Raw genomic sequence first — 18,517 nt, forward strand, 5'->3', positions numbered from 1 at the left:
ATGATTGAAAACAGTACATTTAATAAAGATGTAATAAATATAAACCATTTATTTCATACTTGTGCCAAAAAAAGAAAGTTGATCTTAAAGATTTAGATAAATGTCAGAAATTTCAAATCATAATTACAATGTTTACTCAGTTGATCAAAAAAAAAATCAAGATGTTTATTCTTTGGAGAAATCTCCAGTCTCCAGTTTGTGGCATTCAAAAAAGAAAAAAAAAAATCAGAGCTTGTAAACATGACAAATACTAAAGAAAACCAGTAAATCATCATAACCTGAAATTGTGCCAGCTTCCGTTATATACCTGTAAGTCTACTCAGTAAAGATTGCCAAAATCCTGCAGAACCTTGACATGTCAAATTGTACATTTATTTTAAACAATATAAATAAAGTAAGCAAAAAAAAAAAAAAACTAGAAAAACCTTGAGGTGTAGTGGTGTGTACTGCATCATCGTGTGCCCATTTTTGAACCACACTGCCTCAGACTCTGAGATAAGTGTTGTAATACTTTTTTCTGCCTCTGAGTTTTGTCAAATGTCACACTTCCCTTCAGGCTGTCTACAAATCCTTCCACAGCGAGAGAAACATACAGATCAACAATCTGCAGAGACCTAAAATCCTTGCCCCCTTTTCTGAGCGTTTAAACCTAACATACATGCTAATACATACAGTGCTTGACAGTTTTCTTCGACCATTGCCCCAGTGTAAGTTTAGCCCACAGCTGCCCTAAATTAACAGTACTGGTAATTACTAAAATCATTTTTATGTTGCTGTAATAGTTGATTCACCAGTATGCACACGTTCTCTAGAAATACCTTTAATGCTACAATATAATTATTGTTATTATCCATTTTCAAGTTTACCGCTTTACAAAACTATGAAAAAATAGAAAAGTACACTATTATTATTATTATTTTTTGAGTGTGATACCAAATTACACTTAATTACCTGAACAGAGAAATGAGTTTTAGTGGTTTAATGTCTAATAAATTTGTTAAGCACTGTATTTGAAGAATGTAATCATCATTTAGTCAGCGTTCATCGACAAATCCAGGGTGATTACAACTTGGTAATAAGCAAGACTTAAGAATGTGTGAGCAGTATATTTTAGATGCTCACAAAGCAAATGTTGGGCCAGTTGATTCTGGATGTAGAAGATATCCATATATTTGGGATATTTAGAACTAGGTGGGGGCTTGGGTCTTAAGTCTCTTAATACTGTAATAAGATCAAGCCTGACTGGTGTGAGTCTGCAGTCAAGTAAAGGTCAAATAAAGTCTGGCTGGAAGTTGACACTAAACTAAATCCCTTGATTATCAGCTGATTTGCTTACATTGTAAGCCACCTCCTAAATAAAAACTGTCTCATCCCTGAGTGATGTTTCAGTCGCTGGTCTGTAGATGAATTCCCTCATGTTTAATGTCTTGTTGTGTTTGTGGTTGAGAGCATTTTAGGGCTGAGTCACACCTTTTTCCTCACACTCGACTCCAACATGAGAATGCAATTGTACTCCACAGAGGGGTGCAACAGGGCAGGGATGATACAGCAGCTTAAGGAGACTCCAAGCTTTTGTCACATGTTGACTGGATCACAAACCAAAGTCGAAGCTTATTTAAAGCTCTCAAGAGGCTGTTTCGATGTGCTGGACCTTTAAAAACCATGTACAGAGATTGAATATAAATATAGTCTATCATTATTTGACTTTACAGTCAGTATTTATATCAAATGAAAATCCAAGAGTTGTTTTCAAGCAACCATGATTGTCCAAAGGTAGTAAGAACTAAAATTTAACTAAAAACTTTTCCCATGATTGAATGAGAAGCCATCCACCCCAAAGTAGATGACTTCTACTGATATGCCCTGACAGTGTAGAACCAGCTCTGAAGTTTAATCAGCTGAACGACTCTTTGTTGAATTCAAATGTTGTTCCACTGTATTGAGGTGAGTTGCACAGTCGGTGGAGAGTCCTGGAGATGCCCTTCGGTGCGCAGCAGAAAACACCAACACGTTTACTGAAACCACAGAGATCAATTGTAACAACAATGTTATACACACGAGTTAAGACTCACTGGATAGTCCCACTGTACTCACTGTTTGTTGGATTTTCCAATTTCATCAAAAAGTAACTTCCACCTGGGCCGACCAATCTGCATCCTTGATGTGAGTGGGCGGTACTTCTCCTCAGACATGCTCTGCAAAAAACAGCATAAAAAACTAGGATGCTTTGAATTCACATTTACATTAGGTGGTACAAAAAGTTCATGCTATTACTACTACAGTAAAAAAACAAAACACAACAAAGAAACGTTTATGCTGTTTATGAGAAACATTTTTTGTTTGAGACTTCTGTCAGATAAAGTGCACATCTCTCTAAATCAATAAAGTGAAAAAGTCTGTCACTTACATTGTTTTCTCTTGTTTTCTCCTACAGGCTAAAGGAGTGTGGTATCTAATTTAAAGGCCACCAGTGCTGGACATAGCTGTGTTAGTCTACTGTTAGTAGAGCAAAGGAAATTTAGTCACAAAAAGGTGAATGTAAATGAAATGGGAATCAACCAATAAACTGGCTGGTTTGGTGAACCTTAACACAGTTGGAAATTTGGAGCTTTGGGGGATTTATTTTATTCTTATTGCAACAAAGGGCAATTCAAATGCAATCTGCGTCCAGGACAGCAACAACTGCAGTCCACAGTAATGTAAAGAGTAGATTAACAAATTACTTTCTCAGCTAAGTAGTTAAGTAATTTTGAGTTCTCTGTTACTTTTGAGAAAAGCAATGAATAATGTGCCAAACATTTTTTTTGTAAGGACCCCAACACTGATGGGAACACCCAGCGATGTTGCGTGATGGCCTGTCTCAGACCACACATTCGTAGAGACAACGAGGCATAACCTCCTAAACTATGATCAAAATCCTAAACCCAGTCCTCAACACCAATTCTCTTACGGCATTATGGCTCTTATAGACTCACGGTAGCGGTAAAGGGATAAAAAGATGCTGTCTCCCCGTCGGGGAATCGAACCCCGGTCTCCCGCGTGACAGGCGGGGATACTAACCACTATACTAACGAGGAGATAGCAAGCCGTTGACGTATGACATACAAAAACCGAAGTCGGTCACTGTGAGTCTATCCCTGCTTATAATGTATATTTATGTCAATACGTCGACTGTATATCCCATAGCAAGAACGGCTAGCTTCAGAATCGACGGCTAACTACCTCCTGTTATACGTCTTTGGAGTTCTAACTAATATAACAGAATTAGTCTCTCTATATTGGCTGGTTGTTACATCACCTAAAAGAACAAAAGCGTTTACTTTAATGGAACAGTCTGGAAAACATGCTGCGGTTGAGTTCTGAGCGTAATGTGCCAACAGCTACACTTTAACTGTGCGCTGCAGCTTCTCTCTGTCTGTAAAGCACCGCCCTCTAGTGGGTGGAGTTCTTAAAATCTAACAAAAGATAAACAGAGAAGAGCAAGTGACAATGAAATACAATAAAATTACAAGATTAGCAAAGAGGAACGCTGATGTGTGTGTCTGTGTGTGCCACAATTACCTGCAGGCTGTCCGGTTGACTGATATACAGTTTCAGATTAAAGTAGTCCGGTCTGTTTTCGTTCCAGAGCTAAATGAAAAACATGGTTTGTAGCGCTGCTGATGTGTATTTGATTTCATTCATAAAGTACGATACAGGATATAAATTCAGCGTTTGTTTTCTAGGTTTTTCTGACATACAGAAGCTGAGGTGAGACTACAAACAGCCTCAAGACGGCGTGAAACCCAGCAAACCAAAAACAGAGGCTTTTTGCTCAAGTCTACAACTTCTAATGTTTGTAACTATAAATCTGCTGTCTCACAGACACATAAACCTCTGACCTTCATCTGCCAAGTGCCACAAACAATTAGAAAACTTGAATTATAGCTTGCCATTTAATTCCAGCATGATTCATATAACATGAAGGTTCTAACAGCCAGAGTTTGTCCTGACCTTGTGATGCAGAGCACACAGCAGCTCTGCGAACCAGTAAAAGGACTGGAGTTCCTTGCAGACCCACACAAAATACAACCTCTGCAACCTGAAACCCATCCAGCCATCACTAGGTGTACAGCAGGAAGGAAGGAAGGAAGAAGTCCATTAATAAATGCTCAGTCTGTGCATCATTTATAAGCATATAATATATTTTTGTAAGAACTCACAGCAGCGCCCGCAGCACACAGGCGAATGGGGTGACTCCTATTCCGCCGGCAACACAAAGACTGACATCATAGTTGAATACCTCTTCTGATGGACCTCCAAATGGCCCATCAACATAAACTCTGAACATACAATGTGGACAAAAAAAACAACAACACAAAAAACACAAAAGATAGTTGGCTGAGAAGCTACCTAGATAAATATACACATATGCAATTATATTTCTCCCTTGGGTCAAACACACATAAACATCCTGCATTTGAAATCCCAGTCTGGGTTCAGTTGTGTGTGTGTGTGTGTCTGTCTGTGCTCTCGTGTGTGTGAACTGACAAATAGACAGCAATCCCCCAAACAAATATCTCCACAACAGCTGCTCGCTCTCTTGTGTGATCAAGAATATACACACAAAAAATTAGACACAAACTTAACTCAGTGTAACACAGAATACTGAGAAGATATCACACATGAAACTACATCTAAGATAAATAACGTGAGGGCCATCCATACGAGGTGTGGTTTGCCATTACTGTCACATAATCATGAGTACAGGAATCTGTAACACTTCTGAAATATTTATATTCATGGTCAAAATATATTCCATTATTTAAAAAAAAAATGAAATTTGTCCCAACACAGGAGACCAAGGGGGTTTGGGCCTTTAACTCATCTGACTGTCTATCAAACACAGAGCAGGAAGAGCACTGAGTCAGAGGTCAAAAGGTCGAAACCTTAAGCCATTCTGGGATTCTGAGCCTTCATGAGAAATCAAGTCAGCCACATTATTTACGCAGACACACACAAAAACGTACTTGGGGTATCTCCTCTGTTGGGCCATGGGAAGGATCTCCATGTCTATCCTTGGCTCAGGAAGCAGTAGCTGTGTGAATCGTTCTGAGGACAGAGGAGAGGAGATAGTTTCAGGCATGGTGTGATTTTTGAAAAAACCAGAGGGATCTCCTAATGGTCACATATACCCTCAAGCCTATTAGAATATTTAGATATATAATGCTTCTGTCAATGTAACTTCCATCTATTCATTTTCTACTGCTTATCTGGGTCCAAGTTGCAGGGGCATGAGTCTGAGCGGAGAAGCCCAGACTTCCATCACCCCAGCCTCTCCAGCTCATCCAGGGTGACACAGAATTGTTTCCATGCCAGCTGAGAGATGTAATCTCTCCAGCGAGTCCTGCGTCTGCCCCGGGGGTCTCCTCTCACTAGGACATGCTACAAATACCTCACCTGGGGAGCGTCCAGGAAGCATCCGAGTCAGATCCCTCAACTAACTCAGGAGGCTCTTTTCGATGTGCAGGAGTAGCAGCTCTATTCTGAGGCCCTCTAAATTGTCCGACCTCCTCATCCTGTCTCTAAGCGAGAGCACAGCTCCCTTCAAGTCCCTTGAAACCCTTATATTGATGCTATAATTATTATTCCTTGTAATGTGACAATAATCCGTATTCTTTCACCAATTTATTCAAAAACTGAGAAAAAGAAGCCAGAAATGGACAGGAGGAATCAATGGTTGCAATAGTTGTTAGTTATAGTTGCAGGCTGCGTCGAGGTGACGTGTTCTTATATTTCCAGGGAGTTGCACGTCAGATTAGGTTGCAGGTAGGATTATAGGGTTTTAGAAGTGTTTGCAGTTACGAGGTAGCTACGGCACGAATTTCCCACTGAAGCATAAATTTCCAGTAAGAGTTCACCCCCTTCCCTTTCCAAACGCCTTCGATGCTTGTTTCCTGCGGGGGAACACGGCGGGTCTGTGTGCCGCGCTGGAATGGTAGCACTGTGCAGGGCGGCTGCTGTGTTCGCTTCGGATTACTCCTAACCCCCCACCCAACCCTGTGGCTTGTCATGTCTTTTATAATGTTGTGCTGTGGACATTTATGTGCTTTTTGTGCAGAGGAGTTTTTTTGTTTCCTGTCCTCATGCTGTCCTACAATGGAAGCACAGCATGAGTAGAGGTCTCTTTTTTCCCCTTGTACTTTCCCATTGTAGTGTACATTTCAGTGTTTTTTTCTGTAACGCTACCGATCTCCGACTTGTATCCCCATGTAACGTCTGTGTTGTGTGTGTAAGGTCGGGGGGGGTCCTATTTCACTGCAGGGCAACCTGCATGTGACGAATACAGCTTTGATTGATTGACTGATTGATTGATTGATTGATCAATTTTTGAAAATCAATTGGCCTGTAACACATTTCCAGCATCATGGGCCACATGTCCTAACACATGAATGTTAGTACTGATCTTTCCACTCAGAGACACCCTTTGCAGCTGCAGGATGTGGCAGACAGCAGTCCTGGTCCATAGCTGCAATTTAGCAAGTTAAAAAAAATATGCACACCTCACCTTTGTAGGGAAGTCAACAACCAGACAAGCAGGGATATTTATAGAAATTATTTATGAGTCTGCTGATGCTCTGAATATGGTTCATTTGTCTTTTATTTAGTTAATTGTAATTTTTACTCTGAATGGGTGGTGCTGATTGGCATACTGGAATGCTGAAAAGCGACAGGCAGTGTCATCTGTCACTGATCATAAGTGCTGAAAATGAAAATCAGTTTCTGATTTTGTTCTTGTTCCCATTGTAGACCGTTTTCAGATGATGACACACGCATACTCGGGGAGGTTAAAAATCTTATTACTCATGTACTCCATGTCAGGACTAATGAGTTGCAGTACTCATTGCATCACGTTAGTGTGCCTACATGAACAGAAACAACTAATGACTGCAACGTAACCTCACATATGCCACATATCAGTACAAACACCCATCAGTCGTCCTTTTATGATCTTAAATATAACCAGAAAAAACGGCAAAGTTGGAGGATGCAAGATGGCCCTAACAAAAATACGCTGACGCAGGACAGAAAGGCTGAGGGAGAAGCTTGTGCTCAAAAGATCAAAATGCTTCGAAAAACCTTATATGGGAGCTGCTTCAAAATAAATCTAGCAACAGTATCTATATGTGATATACATCCCAACACTGGTCATGAGCAATGCAACTAAAAGTACAGATATCGTTACCATGCAGAGATGTAGGCCCTTTCAATACATCATTTATCTCCTTCTCATTTCATCCTGTCATCCAGGATGATTAACTTCCCTTCGTGTGTAGTAGGGTGTGTACCAAAGCAAGTGGAAAGGACAGTAAGTGTTTTAGCCAGAACTTCCACTAAAAGATATTTCCTTTAAGTTGGCTGCAAACCAGTCCTTTTTCCTGAACAGACTGCACATACTGTGTCCAAGTGACATCAGGTCCTCGTTCTGGTTTTATTAGTTAATGGAGTTCAAGAATGGTAAAAACTGCATTCTTGCCGTTTTTAACATTCTTGAACTCCATCAAATAAGGTCTTCTAGGAAGATAATGAACCTGTGGGAACAATCTTGGCCTTGAGGTAAAGAAGGAGTCTTGCAAACTCACTCACACACACAAGGAGAAAAACACAGGGGATGATTACACACATCAAAATGCAGCTCTTCGGAAATGTGTCCTCAGCAGAGAGAACAAAACAAAACAGCTTCCATCCTGTCAGCTTTGATAGGGAATAGAAAGTGTGTGTCACTCTTTTCTCTGTGTGTGTGTGTGTGTGTGTGTGTGTGTGTGTGTGTGTGTGTGTGTGTGTGTGTGTGTGTGTGTGTGTGTGTGTGTGTGTGTGTGTGTGTGTGAGCCCACCAGTCCAGTCTCCCACAACTCGCAGATGGATGCCCAAAGTTTCCTTGTTCTCTGTGGGACACTGTGAGGAGTTAAAGGGCTGACAGTTACTCAAAATACAAACACACACATTAACACACAGAGACACGTGCAGCTAACACAAGAAAAACTAGCATGCACACAAACACACGGGTCAGCACATATACAATACATAGCTTCAGCTCTTTTCACTAAATTTAACAATCTACACACACACACACACACACACACACACACACACACACACACACACACACACACACACACATTGATGGACACACACATGCACGGCCTTCCTGTTGGCAGACAGTGTTACTAGCCTCAGGGGTCTGTCTGCTCTCTGTCAGAGTGATTCTCTACCCTCCTCCTCAAAGCTCTACAACACACCAGGCATAGGCATGCACAGTTATTGTGCTCCTTTGTGGGAATCAGTGGGTTTTGTATGTGGCTGTGTGTGTGTGTAAATGGTTCCATCCCTTCCTGCTGTGCGAGCATACAGGCATTTCTTTACCCTCTCCTACTGTATCATGGAATCTGAACTAATCCCACAAGCATCAATACACAGCGTGAAACACAATATTACTGCACAGCCCAGGTGTCAGTCAAGTGCCAGTCGTCAGCAGAGTGTGTGTTGAGTATCTACTAATAAACATCTACATTCACGTGTGTATACAGAATATATGTGTGCTTGCACTGTGTCATGACAGAGGAATGCGTTAAAGCGAGCTGCAGAAGGTCTTACCATTGTGAGCGTGAAGGGATGGTTCTCAAATGAGGAGACACCTGGGCAGTTAAGAAGAATATACTGAGAAAAGAGAGGAGGATGGGAAGTCACGGAGAGACAGCAGGATGCAAAAGAAGGAGGACGGGGGGATTAGAGAGGGGGTATGTCGAGAGAAAGAAATCATCAGATGAATCAAATGAGTGGAATTTCCCTTCTCTCCAAAAAGCAGCGGATATTTGACCAACTCACCTGTCCAGGTCGAGCTTTGAAGTTCTTTTTCAGCATGCGCAACTCCACGACATCACAAGGGTGCCTGATGACTGTCACTATGGTAACAGGGTCACGGCTCTGGATGTAGCGGTAGAAACGCTCCACGCAGTAGAGACAGAGAGGACCAGACACCCACAGCCACGTCTACACACACACAGAACAACACAGCACAAACCAGACACATGGGATAGATAATGAAAGCAATTTCACAAAGACAGCTTTATGTCATGTGTGTTGCTCTCCTGAGTTTATTTTTTTGCGATGTCACTATGTTCAAAGATCTCAGCAGTTACTCTGGTGTGACCCCAACACTGTCACACAAAAGGAAAGATCTGAAAAATCAATGACTTAACAGCTCATGTGGCTCATGATCCATCACAGTTCCTGGTTACTGAAACAAGTGGACTACAGAAAGAAAAAGTTTTGTTGGTTCCAAGTTTGTTTGGTCTTTTTTGTAGATAATGGCTCCCACTGTGGTTCTCTGGACTTTTGAATTTACTCCCACAAGGGGGGCAAATACTTTCTCGCAGCACTGTAAGCAAATCAATGACTGCTGCCGCTGTTCTGGTGGCATCAGTATTTAAAAAACGGTTTGAATCATGAGGCCTGGCGATTTCAAACTTTGCATAATCAAGGCCATTCAAACTACAGCAGCAGAATTTTCCCTCGGGAATGTATCTAAGTCGGCGAATGCTAATACAGAAATGTGTACCAGGTATTTTCTATCAAAGCTTTGTAATTCCATCAGCCTGTTCCCCATCACAATAACCCGAGGAGACTCTGATCAAATCCAGCTGAAAAGACAGAGTATGTTCGCGAGAATAAATACTAAATCGACTGATATCACAGTGTGAGATTTTTCTCTTCCTTTCTGTTGGCAGTTACCTGTAACAGACTAATTGCTCGCAGCTTCAGTAAAGCCCTGGGAGCACAACTGTACTTAAGGGGGGATTTATGGAACCAGTTGCTTAACGACCAAGTGCAAACACATCATCACACATGCAGCAGGAAACACACACAAAGACAGGGCTTGATGTAGAGAAAGGATGCAGCCCCTCCCTAGCAATATTACACCCCTGCTCAATGGGACCAGCTCCTACCAACACTTCCCAAATACTCAGCATTCATCCAAAAGGCCCAACCACAAACCCCAAAACGCTGACAAAGACTTAAACAAACATTTCTTTCAACTCAAACTGAAACACAAACACATGTAAATATACTCATAACACACATGCCTGGACCACTCACTCTCTCACACACACACACACACACACACACACACACACACACACACACACACACACACACACACACACACACACACACACACACTCTGACCTGGGGATAATGTGGCTGGAAGTGAGCGTCCTCGCTGCATCGCCTCTCCTCTTCTCCACTCGTGTCCAGTTCATCTCCCTGCTGCTCGGTGCTGCTCTGGTTGGCTCTGAAGCAACCAGGGGGGTGTGCCTCTATGTTGGTCTGATACTTTAGAGCTCCACTAATGAAAACAACATAATGTTTTCATCAGTCACACTCTAGCACATTTACTCATCACTCTTTTACCACTACTCAGCCTGAATAGGTTTAAAAGGAAAACTAGGGGCTGAGAGTTCAACCACACAGAAGAAAAAACAGGCACGAACAAGCACTTGGCTGAATGGGATGACTAGCACCTGCATTTGAATTTCACCTGAAAGACTTTCAGTTCCTTGGAAAAAGAAATGACTCTGTGTGTTGCATAAGTGTAGAGGGGAAACCCAAACACCCACATGCACTGCTACCTACCCAACCATGTGCATCATCAGGATGACGTAGAAAACAATGAAGAGGTTGTGTGTGTACCAGAAGATCTCGTAGTTGGACATGCTGTAATAAATTACAAGACGATCAGAGTTTACTAAGGACATGATGCACAGACTCCCAGCTCAGAGCCTGAGTGAGCAGAACATCAAAGATCAGTAAAGAGGTCGTTACACACAACAACCCCCCCATAAACACCGCAGACAACAACCAAGCTCTGTATTCTCCCTTTTTGTATGCAACTCTTTTTAATGGTAGCTAAGATATACACATGGTGGCTAAGATATCCTGTTACACCCAACAATGTCATATCATTCTTATAGACTGGTTCTGTACTAATCAAAAAATAGCTTAATCTGATATTCATTCTCTAGAAATAACAACTAAACACAGCATAAATCTGATTTTAAGAACTTAAAAGAGCAATGTATCGCTCTCTGGCATGTACTATAAAGCTCTTTTGTTTCTCTGAGTTATCTGTATTTGATCATGAAGTGGAATGATGCTAGAAGAAATTACTCAAGCTATCCCAATCTATCATTCCTGGGAAAGTGGAGGGAATTTTTGGAGAGGAAAGTTCCATTTCAAAAAATACAAAAACACTGTGGCCAGTGACTTGTGGTTTTTCTTTTTTATACACTCTTACACAAGATGTAAAAGTGAACATCTCATCATAGTCTTTAGATGAGCTCGTAGAGTACACATTTTCTCCTCCATGGACATCCTAACGCAAAATTTCTCACAACTCAACACTTTCTAATGTTGTTAAAGGCAACAGGGACCAGACATGAAGGTACTACAATCCGTAAAACATAAATAACCTTGGGGACTTTAAAGTAAGTTCATATCCGTGGATCAGTGTGACTCATTAAGCAGGTATTCTTCTGCTGTGCAGCCGCCATCATCCCACCACTCCAGCCACTTAGCCAAATTCTTATCTAAAGCCTTAAGTGGTCTGGAAAAGCCTCTTATCCCCTGTTCAATTACCGAGGAAATCAGGGAGACCATTCGGAAGACTAATACACGTATAGTGAGTGACTCACTATGACCTGAATAAGGACAGAGCTGTGATTTTCTCTCCCGCAATCTTCTGCTATTGTGCCTCCTCACGGTCTCCAGCTTACATTTCACTTTGACTAACACAAAATGAGTCATGAGCTCAGACAGAAAGACAAAAGCGAAGAAATGCAACACAGAGATACTGATGTCTCGTCTTCTGTCTGACAGACAGACATAAATACAAATCATGTTTGTATTGAGGAGCGGAGACGTGGAGCCGGGCTCCAATTCATCCCAAATACGGTTGCTCATCAAGTCTATGAGGGTTCTTTCCTCGCTTCTATTAATACAAAGACTATGATGACTGTTATAATGGTGGTCTGATTTAGCATACCGTACACAGTAGGAGGAGGATATGAACATCAGGAAGAGGATGAGGACCAGCAGCACACCAGTGACTCCTGGGACTAAAGACAATAACTCAGTTACAGAATGGAGACAAAGCCAACAAAGTACTTAGGGGTCACAAACATACAAACAAATACATAAGGAAATGTCTGCTCACATGTTTAAAGCAATAATTGCCATTTAATTTAATATAAAAACTGAAGCTATTTCAAAAACACAACATGACTTCCTATTCTTTCTAAAGCCACTAATCTGTACCATAGTGCATGACAAAGAGTAGTCCTTACTTGTGGTCAGAATAATCAGCATGGGGTCCTAGGAAAGAAAGCAGAAAATAAGAATTGTGTTCACTCTTCTGCATTTCTGTGAGGACCAATGAAGAGTTTTTGATCTCACAGAGGAAGCCAAGTCTGTGCTTTGGAGAGAAAACTGTCTGCAGGCTTCTTTCCAGCATATCACTTTAGCTAGTGACTTTCTAGAATCTTCTTGAAGGTGAGCTAATCAGCAGACAAAATCTCCAGACGACTGGCTTTCACTTGCACATGGCTGGCTACCCCTGGCTGGAAGTGTGGACATATTTGGATATTTTCCTCACTTCCTCAAACAGGTTGATGCTTTCAGATTTAGAGGTTAGCGTGCTTCACAATGAAAGCTTCTCCGATTATGTAACAGTAGCTTAAGCTTTGATATAAAAGACAGTTGAACATCTGGCAATGCAGCAATCATGTTTTCTTTTAGTGGATGTTTTACACTGTAAATGACCAGGTGTGCAGGACGGTTTTGCGCATGTGCTCCAGATGTGTTCAGACAACAAGTTTCAAGCATGTCTTTGTTTGAAGCACAGGATTTGCGGTGGGACGTGTCACTGTGATGGTGAGTTCATGGGGGTGTGCTTGAGTCTCACCTCTCCTCTGTAGCGAGCCAAATTGAGAGCCGGAAAGTCATCTGAGTATCTCACACTGAATCTGACAACATTAACCAGGTGGGCAGAAACGTGCATAACTAGAGGAGAAACAAAGCGTTACACTGTGCTGATTTAAAACACATTTAGTGCACACATACAAGACTTCAAACAGACACGCTCTCACTTAATTATACATGTTCAAACGAACTGCCTTCAGAAACTCATACAAACATTTCTTTGTCTATTCAGCAAAAAGTCAGCAAAACAACCTCCCCACTTACTAGCTGGCACACACACACAGGACACACACTCCTAGCTGACATCATGGCCAAACCACGCAGTTGTTCAACAGCTGATGGAATTAGAGGGTGTGATCATGAGACACAAGGGTCCTATTTTCCCTACTCACATCCTTCCTCACTCCCACTGCCTCCTCTATTGCTCTCTTTTCTTTCTTCCTCCTCTCTGTCTCTCCCGCTGCCTCCCTTTGTTGTCATTTGTTGTCTCGGAGTTTTTTCTTCAGCACATGAGAACTTTGCTCCGGGGTTCGGGGCGGCGAGACGCATATGTAGGCATAGGCAACTGCTGGGTAATGTTTAATGAGCTGAGAGGTGAGTGATGATGAAGATAAAAGTTTACAGGTGATGCAATGGCAAAGAACTGATGCCAGCATTTGAAGTTTTTTTTTGTTTTTTGTTTTTTATTTCTGTCATTCTGCTGCCAAAATCTCAGCCGGTCAATCCAGGCTGGAATATCTGTGAAACCACAGAATGGAAGATTTTAACCGACATTCCCGGTCCCCAGATAATGGATTGCTTCTTGCTGACCATGAGCTTGACATTTTTGGTTTCAAGTAAAATGTCACTCCAACTGTTATATGGGCCGCGATAAAATGTGCTCTGAAAAAAATACAGGCATCCTGTTTCTATTTAATGCAAGTTAGCATGCTGATGTATGAATGTAAGCTGGTGAACATCAGTCTTTCTCTTCCATGGAGATGAACCTGCTTAATAAGCAATCAAGTAATGCAGTTTGATTGGCTAAACACTCTCAGTTGATGAATGAATGGCCTTATTTATCACTTTATCAGTAATCAGTAATGCATAATTTTGACAATCATCATCTGGCCAGCTCTTCTCCGCAACCACCATTAATCACGTTAATTAGTCCGATATTTAGAGCGAGGCAGGACCTTTTTACAATGCCCGAATCTCTGCTGCGGGAAAGCTCACAGCATGTAGCTGCAGTTCAGCTTTTTGTGACACATGCAAGTTACTATAAGAAACAGCAATGCCGGTCAGGGTTCCCAGAAACATATGAATGAATAAGAGGAAGACCCCTGCAAAGCAGAGAGCCATTGGACCCACAGCTGCTTGAGGCTCCCATGATGTCATCTGAGGAGACTCATAAGAATAACATACACACAGACACGTAGACAGTAAAAAGAAACACAAACAGCAAGAAGAGCATCACAGCTGGTTCAGCAGAAATGCTGAGCCAGCTTGGATTCGTGTGTATACATTCAGCACACAGACTAACACAGACAGGCACACAGTGATACATGAATGAATATGAGGCAGGGTGACGAGTGACAGCTTTTACCAGAAAAGATGCAGATGGCAACGCCACAGGCTACATGAAAGGTCTTGCACTTGTCCAGCAGTCTGCGTGTCTTTCTGCTTGATATCTGCATCAGTGTGTGTGTCACACAGACAATAGTATTATTCACGTGGCTGGGATTCAGTGAAAACACCAACTAATCCTCTTCCTTCTACCCTAATCAAGACTGCAATCCTATTATGTTTCTATATTCATATTTGCCTCTGTGTTTTTCAGCAGTTCTTTTACAATACATGAGTCACTTTTACAGAATAAGCCCCACACCCTGTTTTCACTGATACAACCAAACCCACTTGGAAGTTCTTCTTCCCATCCCTAAAAACTCCAATGATCCATCCTAGCTTTAGTCTTTCTTACCGTCCGTGTTCCTCGTACAAAGGTCACCAGAGAGCGACACATGGGCAAAAGCACCAAGCTGCAGTTCAGGTTTAGCACAGATGCAGACGCCCTGCTGATGCACAACCCTAGCTGGGAAAGACACACACACACACACATTGTTAGGCAAGTTGCCAACACTGGGCCTCATTTGGTGGGTGTAAAGTGGCCTGGTGGATTAAGGTGCACATTTTTGATTGTTCCCATTCAGATATGAGCTATTCAATCGTGGCCAATTGAATAGCTCGTAGTGCTAGATAAAACTATCTTTGTCTTTCTCAGAATAGAGAGCTAAAGACCCCTTTAGGAGTCTGTTAGTCTTTAAATGGAAGACATTCATTTATTTTGGAAGTCATCCAGTATTTGGCTTTAAAAAAGGATTTAAAAAGACTGGAAAACACTGTTTATTCTCTAAGTATACACTCAAAGACTCTTCTGACTACACCACTGTTTTGTCACCACTTGCAAGTTTTACAGCCTGTCATCCTTTCAGTGCAGAGCAAGTTAAGTACAGGCCCCTAACAACTGGATGACAAGTGGACAGTTTACCTGAAGCGACACAGGGGGGATGTCTGCTGTGTAATGTGGTTTTACGAATCTTAATCTTAGAGCTCGACAATCGAAGCTGCTTTCACGCTTAAAAGTTGGACGTCCTTTGGCATCTTGTAAACACAGCACATTTAAACACTTTCTTGGCAGCCTGAGCGTGCGCTGCAGGTGCCGTCTCTTCTGATTATCCCCAAGAAACTGAAATGACTGGTGTGAGAGATGAAGGTAAGTACAGATCAAAGACAGAGAGCGCGTCTGAAACTGGAGTCCAGCCTTTGAAGGGACGGGGGATTTAAATAGCGGTAAAGGTTTGTGATGGCTGTAAGAGATGCAACATAATATAGGAAGTGCGCTTAAAACAATGCGATTCCTTAAGGCAGCAGCAGCTTCTGGCCAGTCACCAGTTTGAAGTGATTGGCTGTCACAGTGTGCTGTACAACAGATGCTGAAATATAAGAATGTGGTGAAACAACTGGTCAAAAGTTAAAACCTACATATAGCAGGTGATGGGGGAAGACCAGCATGCTTAAAAATCAGACGCCTACACCTTTTAAAGACTTCCCACACGCACACGTTCACTCAGCATACCTTACTAAGAACAGCTGACGCCAACACCAAGCAGGAGGTCTGATATCCTCCCTGCTTTCTGTACATCCCCAAAACCCGAGTTACACAGGTGAAGGAGAAAAGTTGGATATTTGAAGTTAGAGCTGGATTCAGTTTGCCTTTGAAATACATCTCCGTCTTGCATGTACACACATACACGTGCAGACACACACATAAGCTTAAGCCCTCTGGTAAGGCATTCAGTCAAGCCAGCAGCGTGCCCACACTTGCCCCTCTCTCCCCTTTGCTATCCACTGTACACGCAGTGCAATAGCTCGCACATGCTGCTCGCTGCCACATCTAATTTTATCACTTATTTCCAGCTTTACCTTTGTTTTTTTCATCTGCTGGCTTTTCATACTAGTTTTTTTTTGTGCTTTAACAACTCCATTTACAAATACTCGTACTTCATTATATGTGCTAAACTTTGTTCTTGGTACATTTCAGTTATCAGTTTGGAGTTTGTTCAGCACAATTTGATGTTTTTTTTAAACACAGAAGCCAGGTGAGCGCTTTTTTTTTTGCTATATTTGCATAGAAAATGTGCTTTTTGGGAGAAAATCACAGATCTGGTGCAGAAGTAGTGACTGCAATTATTATTTCCAAAGACAAGGAACTTTTTCACTCACACAAGCATGCATCGAGATTCACACACCCACGCCCACAGAGACACCATTGAGACCTTGTGACAAAAATTACACCACATGAGCCAGCAGCCATTAAAATCTAAACCTGATTCTATGTGTGTGTGTGACTGGTTGACCCAGCTCATGTCCCTGCTGCCTGGTTCTGGAGGTCACAATCACAAGCCATTATAAGCAGTGCTTTTATCTCTTCCTTAACAACAACAAGAATCAAATTTTTATCAGAAAATAGTGTAAAAGTCACACACGCGACCGTGTTTTATTTGTGGAATTATGAAGAGCACTGTAGGTCTACTGAATAAAGCTACTGTCGGCAGTTCCCTTATTCACAAGGGGTCACCACATCGAGTTGGATTTGTCAAACTTTTAAGCCCTTCCTGACGCAGCCCTAAAGGGATCTGTGTCTCCTCCCAGGTCCAGAACCAGGGATCTTTCACTTATCAGCCAAATATGTCAATCACTACATCATGGAGCTACACTTTGTAGGCCTTATGAAGGTACATAATTTATAATTAATCTCAAATGATATGGTGAAAATGAGAGAGCAGAGGAAAAAGAGTGATTTCAGAAGACGAAAGTCACTTATACGTTTCTCACAGCTGGTAAAAACACAGTTATATCATTAAGAGTGACCTTGTTCTTTTCAGTTTTGTGAAAGTTAGCTGGCATCAACATTACCACGACGCTCAGGGTCACTGATTAGTTTTTCCTATCTCACATGTCAAGATGTAAAAAAATAAAAATCTTGAAAAATCTGTTTATGTCTAATCAAACATATGCAGCCAAGAAGGGGTTTGATGTAAAGGCTCAGTAAAGGGTCGTTTTCTTCTTTAAGCTTAGTTCAACACAACACATCTAGAAAGTACATGTATCAGGTCTCACCCCGAGCATCTTGTAGAGGTAGTGGTATTCCTGTCCAGTGAAGTAGAGCAGGAAGCTGCTGATGAACAGCCAGGTATTAACTCCCAGCCACAGAATCTACCCACACACACACACGCAGAGAGGGAGAGAGAGAGAGAGAAACATCACAAACAGCACAAGAAACTGCCTCTAAAAGTCTCGTGCACATCTGTATCTGAGTTTAGGCCACAGCTGCCCTACAATAGCCAAGCAGACTACATGGATACAACATGTACTCAACACAGTAACTACTGAGCAACAAATTCATTTGAGCGCTCTTGGAGAATTGTGTAAGTTAAAGATAATTAACAGATATATTAACGAGTTAACAGATTTAAGTCGAGATGGGAGGTTTTCAAATGTCAGACAAAAACTTTCCCCACCAGGACGAAGTGCTTCCCTCCTTCGTTGGCGACCCAGCTCCGCACCGACACAACCATGATGCCTTCAGGGGCTCAGCAGCTGCCCAAACTTTTCACCAAAGCTCCGGTGCGGTCAAGATCTCAGAGACTCGTCCTCCCTGCAGCTCTGCCTCAGTCTGTCTGCCACAGTATCCACAGAGCAGCCGGTGCCTGCTCAGTCCAACCTCCCAGGAACTCCTCCGTTCACAGTGCATTTTCACTTTTTAGCCACCACAGCTCTTTCTCTCTTTGCCCCTCTCACTAGTCCCCCACATGAACGACACGCAAGGACGTTAAGACAGCAGCTTCCCTAAAACATCATGAATTTATAAAAAATACACAGGACGAACTCATTGAAACTACAAACACACTTGGGGAGAACAATAAACTACGATTCATCGCTCCTTGCTGCGTCTTTCTGG

General features: G+C 42.0%; 1 protein-coding gene and 1 non-coding gene across 7 annotated transcripts in view; both read right to left on the reverse strand.

Annotated features, from left to right (window-relative positions):
* The window catches only part of LOC116323060 (NADPH oxidase 4), a 20,725-nt gene continuing 2,208 nt past the window's right edge, over positions 1–18,517 (reverse strand). The window contains exons 2-19 of one of the 6 annotated variants that reach the window (XM_039622545.1): positions 18,078–18,405; positions 17,677–17,772; positions 14,978–15,088; positions 14,603–14,687; positions 13,001–13,098; positions 12,384–12,411; positions 12,083–12,155; positions 10,675–10,755; positions 10,228–10,387; positions 8,866–9,030; positions 8,635–8,697; positions 7,875–7,935; positions 5,010–5,091; positions 4,203–4,322; positions 3,994–4,102; positions 3,562–3,630; positions 2,095–2,195; positions 1–2,015 (exon numbers count right to left, since the gene is read on the reverse strand). In XM_039622545.1, the coding sequence (XP_039478479.1) occupies positions 1,895–2,015; positions 2,095–2,195; positions 3,562–3,630; positions 3,994–4,102; positions 4,203–4,322; positions 5,010–5,091; positions 7,875–7,935; positions 8,635–8,697; positions 8,866–9,030; positions 10,228–10,387; positions 10,675–10,755; positions 12,083–12,155; positions 12,384–12,411; positions 13,001–13,098; positions 14,603–14,687; positions 14,978–15,088; positions 17,677–17,772; positions 18,078–18,134 (1,680 nt within the window). In that variant the 5' untranslated portion in view covers positions 18,135–18,405 and the 3' untranslated portion in view covers positions 1–1,894. Of the gene's footprint in view, positions 2,016–2,094; positions 3,631–3,993; positions 4,103–4,202; positions 4,323–5,009; positions 5,092–7,874; positions 7,936–8,634; positions 8,698–8,865; positions 9,031–10,227; positions 10,388–10,674; positions 10,756–12,082; positions 12,156–12,383; positions 12,412–13,000; positions 13,099–14,602; positions 14,688–14,977; positions 15,089–17,676; positions 17,773–18,077; positions 18,479–18,517 lie in introns of those variants that run through there. The other 5 variants (XM_031743333.2, XR_005615531.1, XR_005615533.1 and 2 more) reach the window with 5 other exon arrangements.
* Positions 3,006–3,077, reverse strand: trnad-guc. The gene has a single exon. It is a non-coding gene; the product is annotated as a tRNA-Asp (tRNA).

Source organism: Oreochromis aureus, linkage group 14 (assembly GCF_013358895.1).
Source record: "Oreochromis aureus strain Israel breed Guangdong linkage group 14, ZZ_aureus, whole genome shotgun sequence".
Lineage (NCBI taxonomy): Eukaryota > Metazoa > Chordata > Actinopteri > Cichliformes > Cichlidae > Oreochromis > Oreochromis aureus.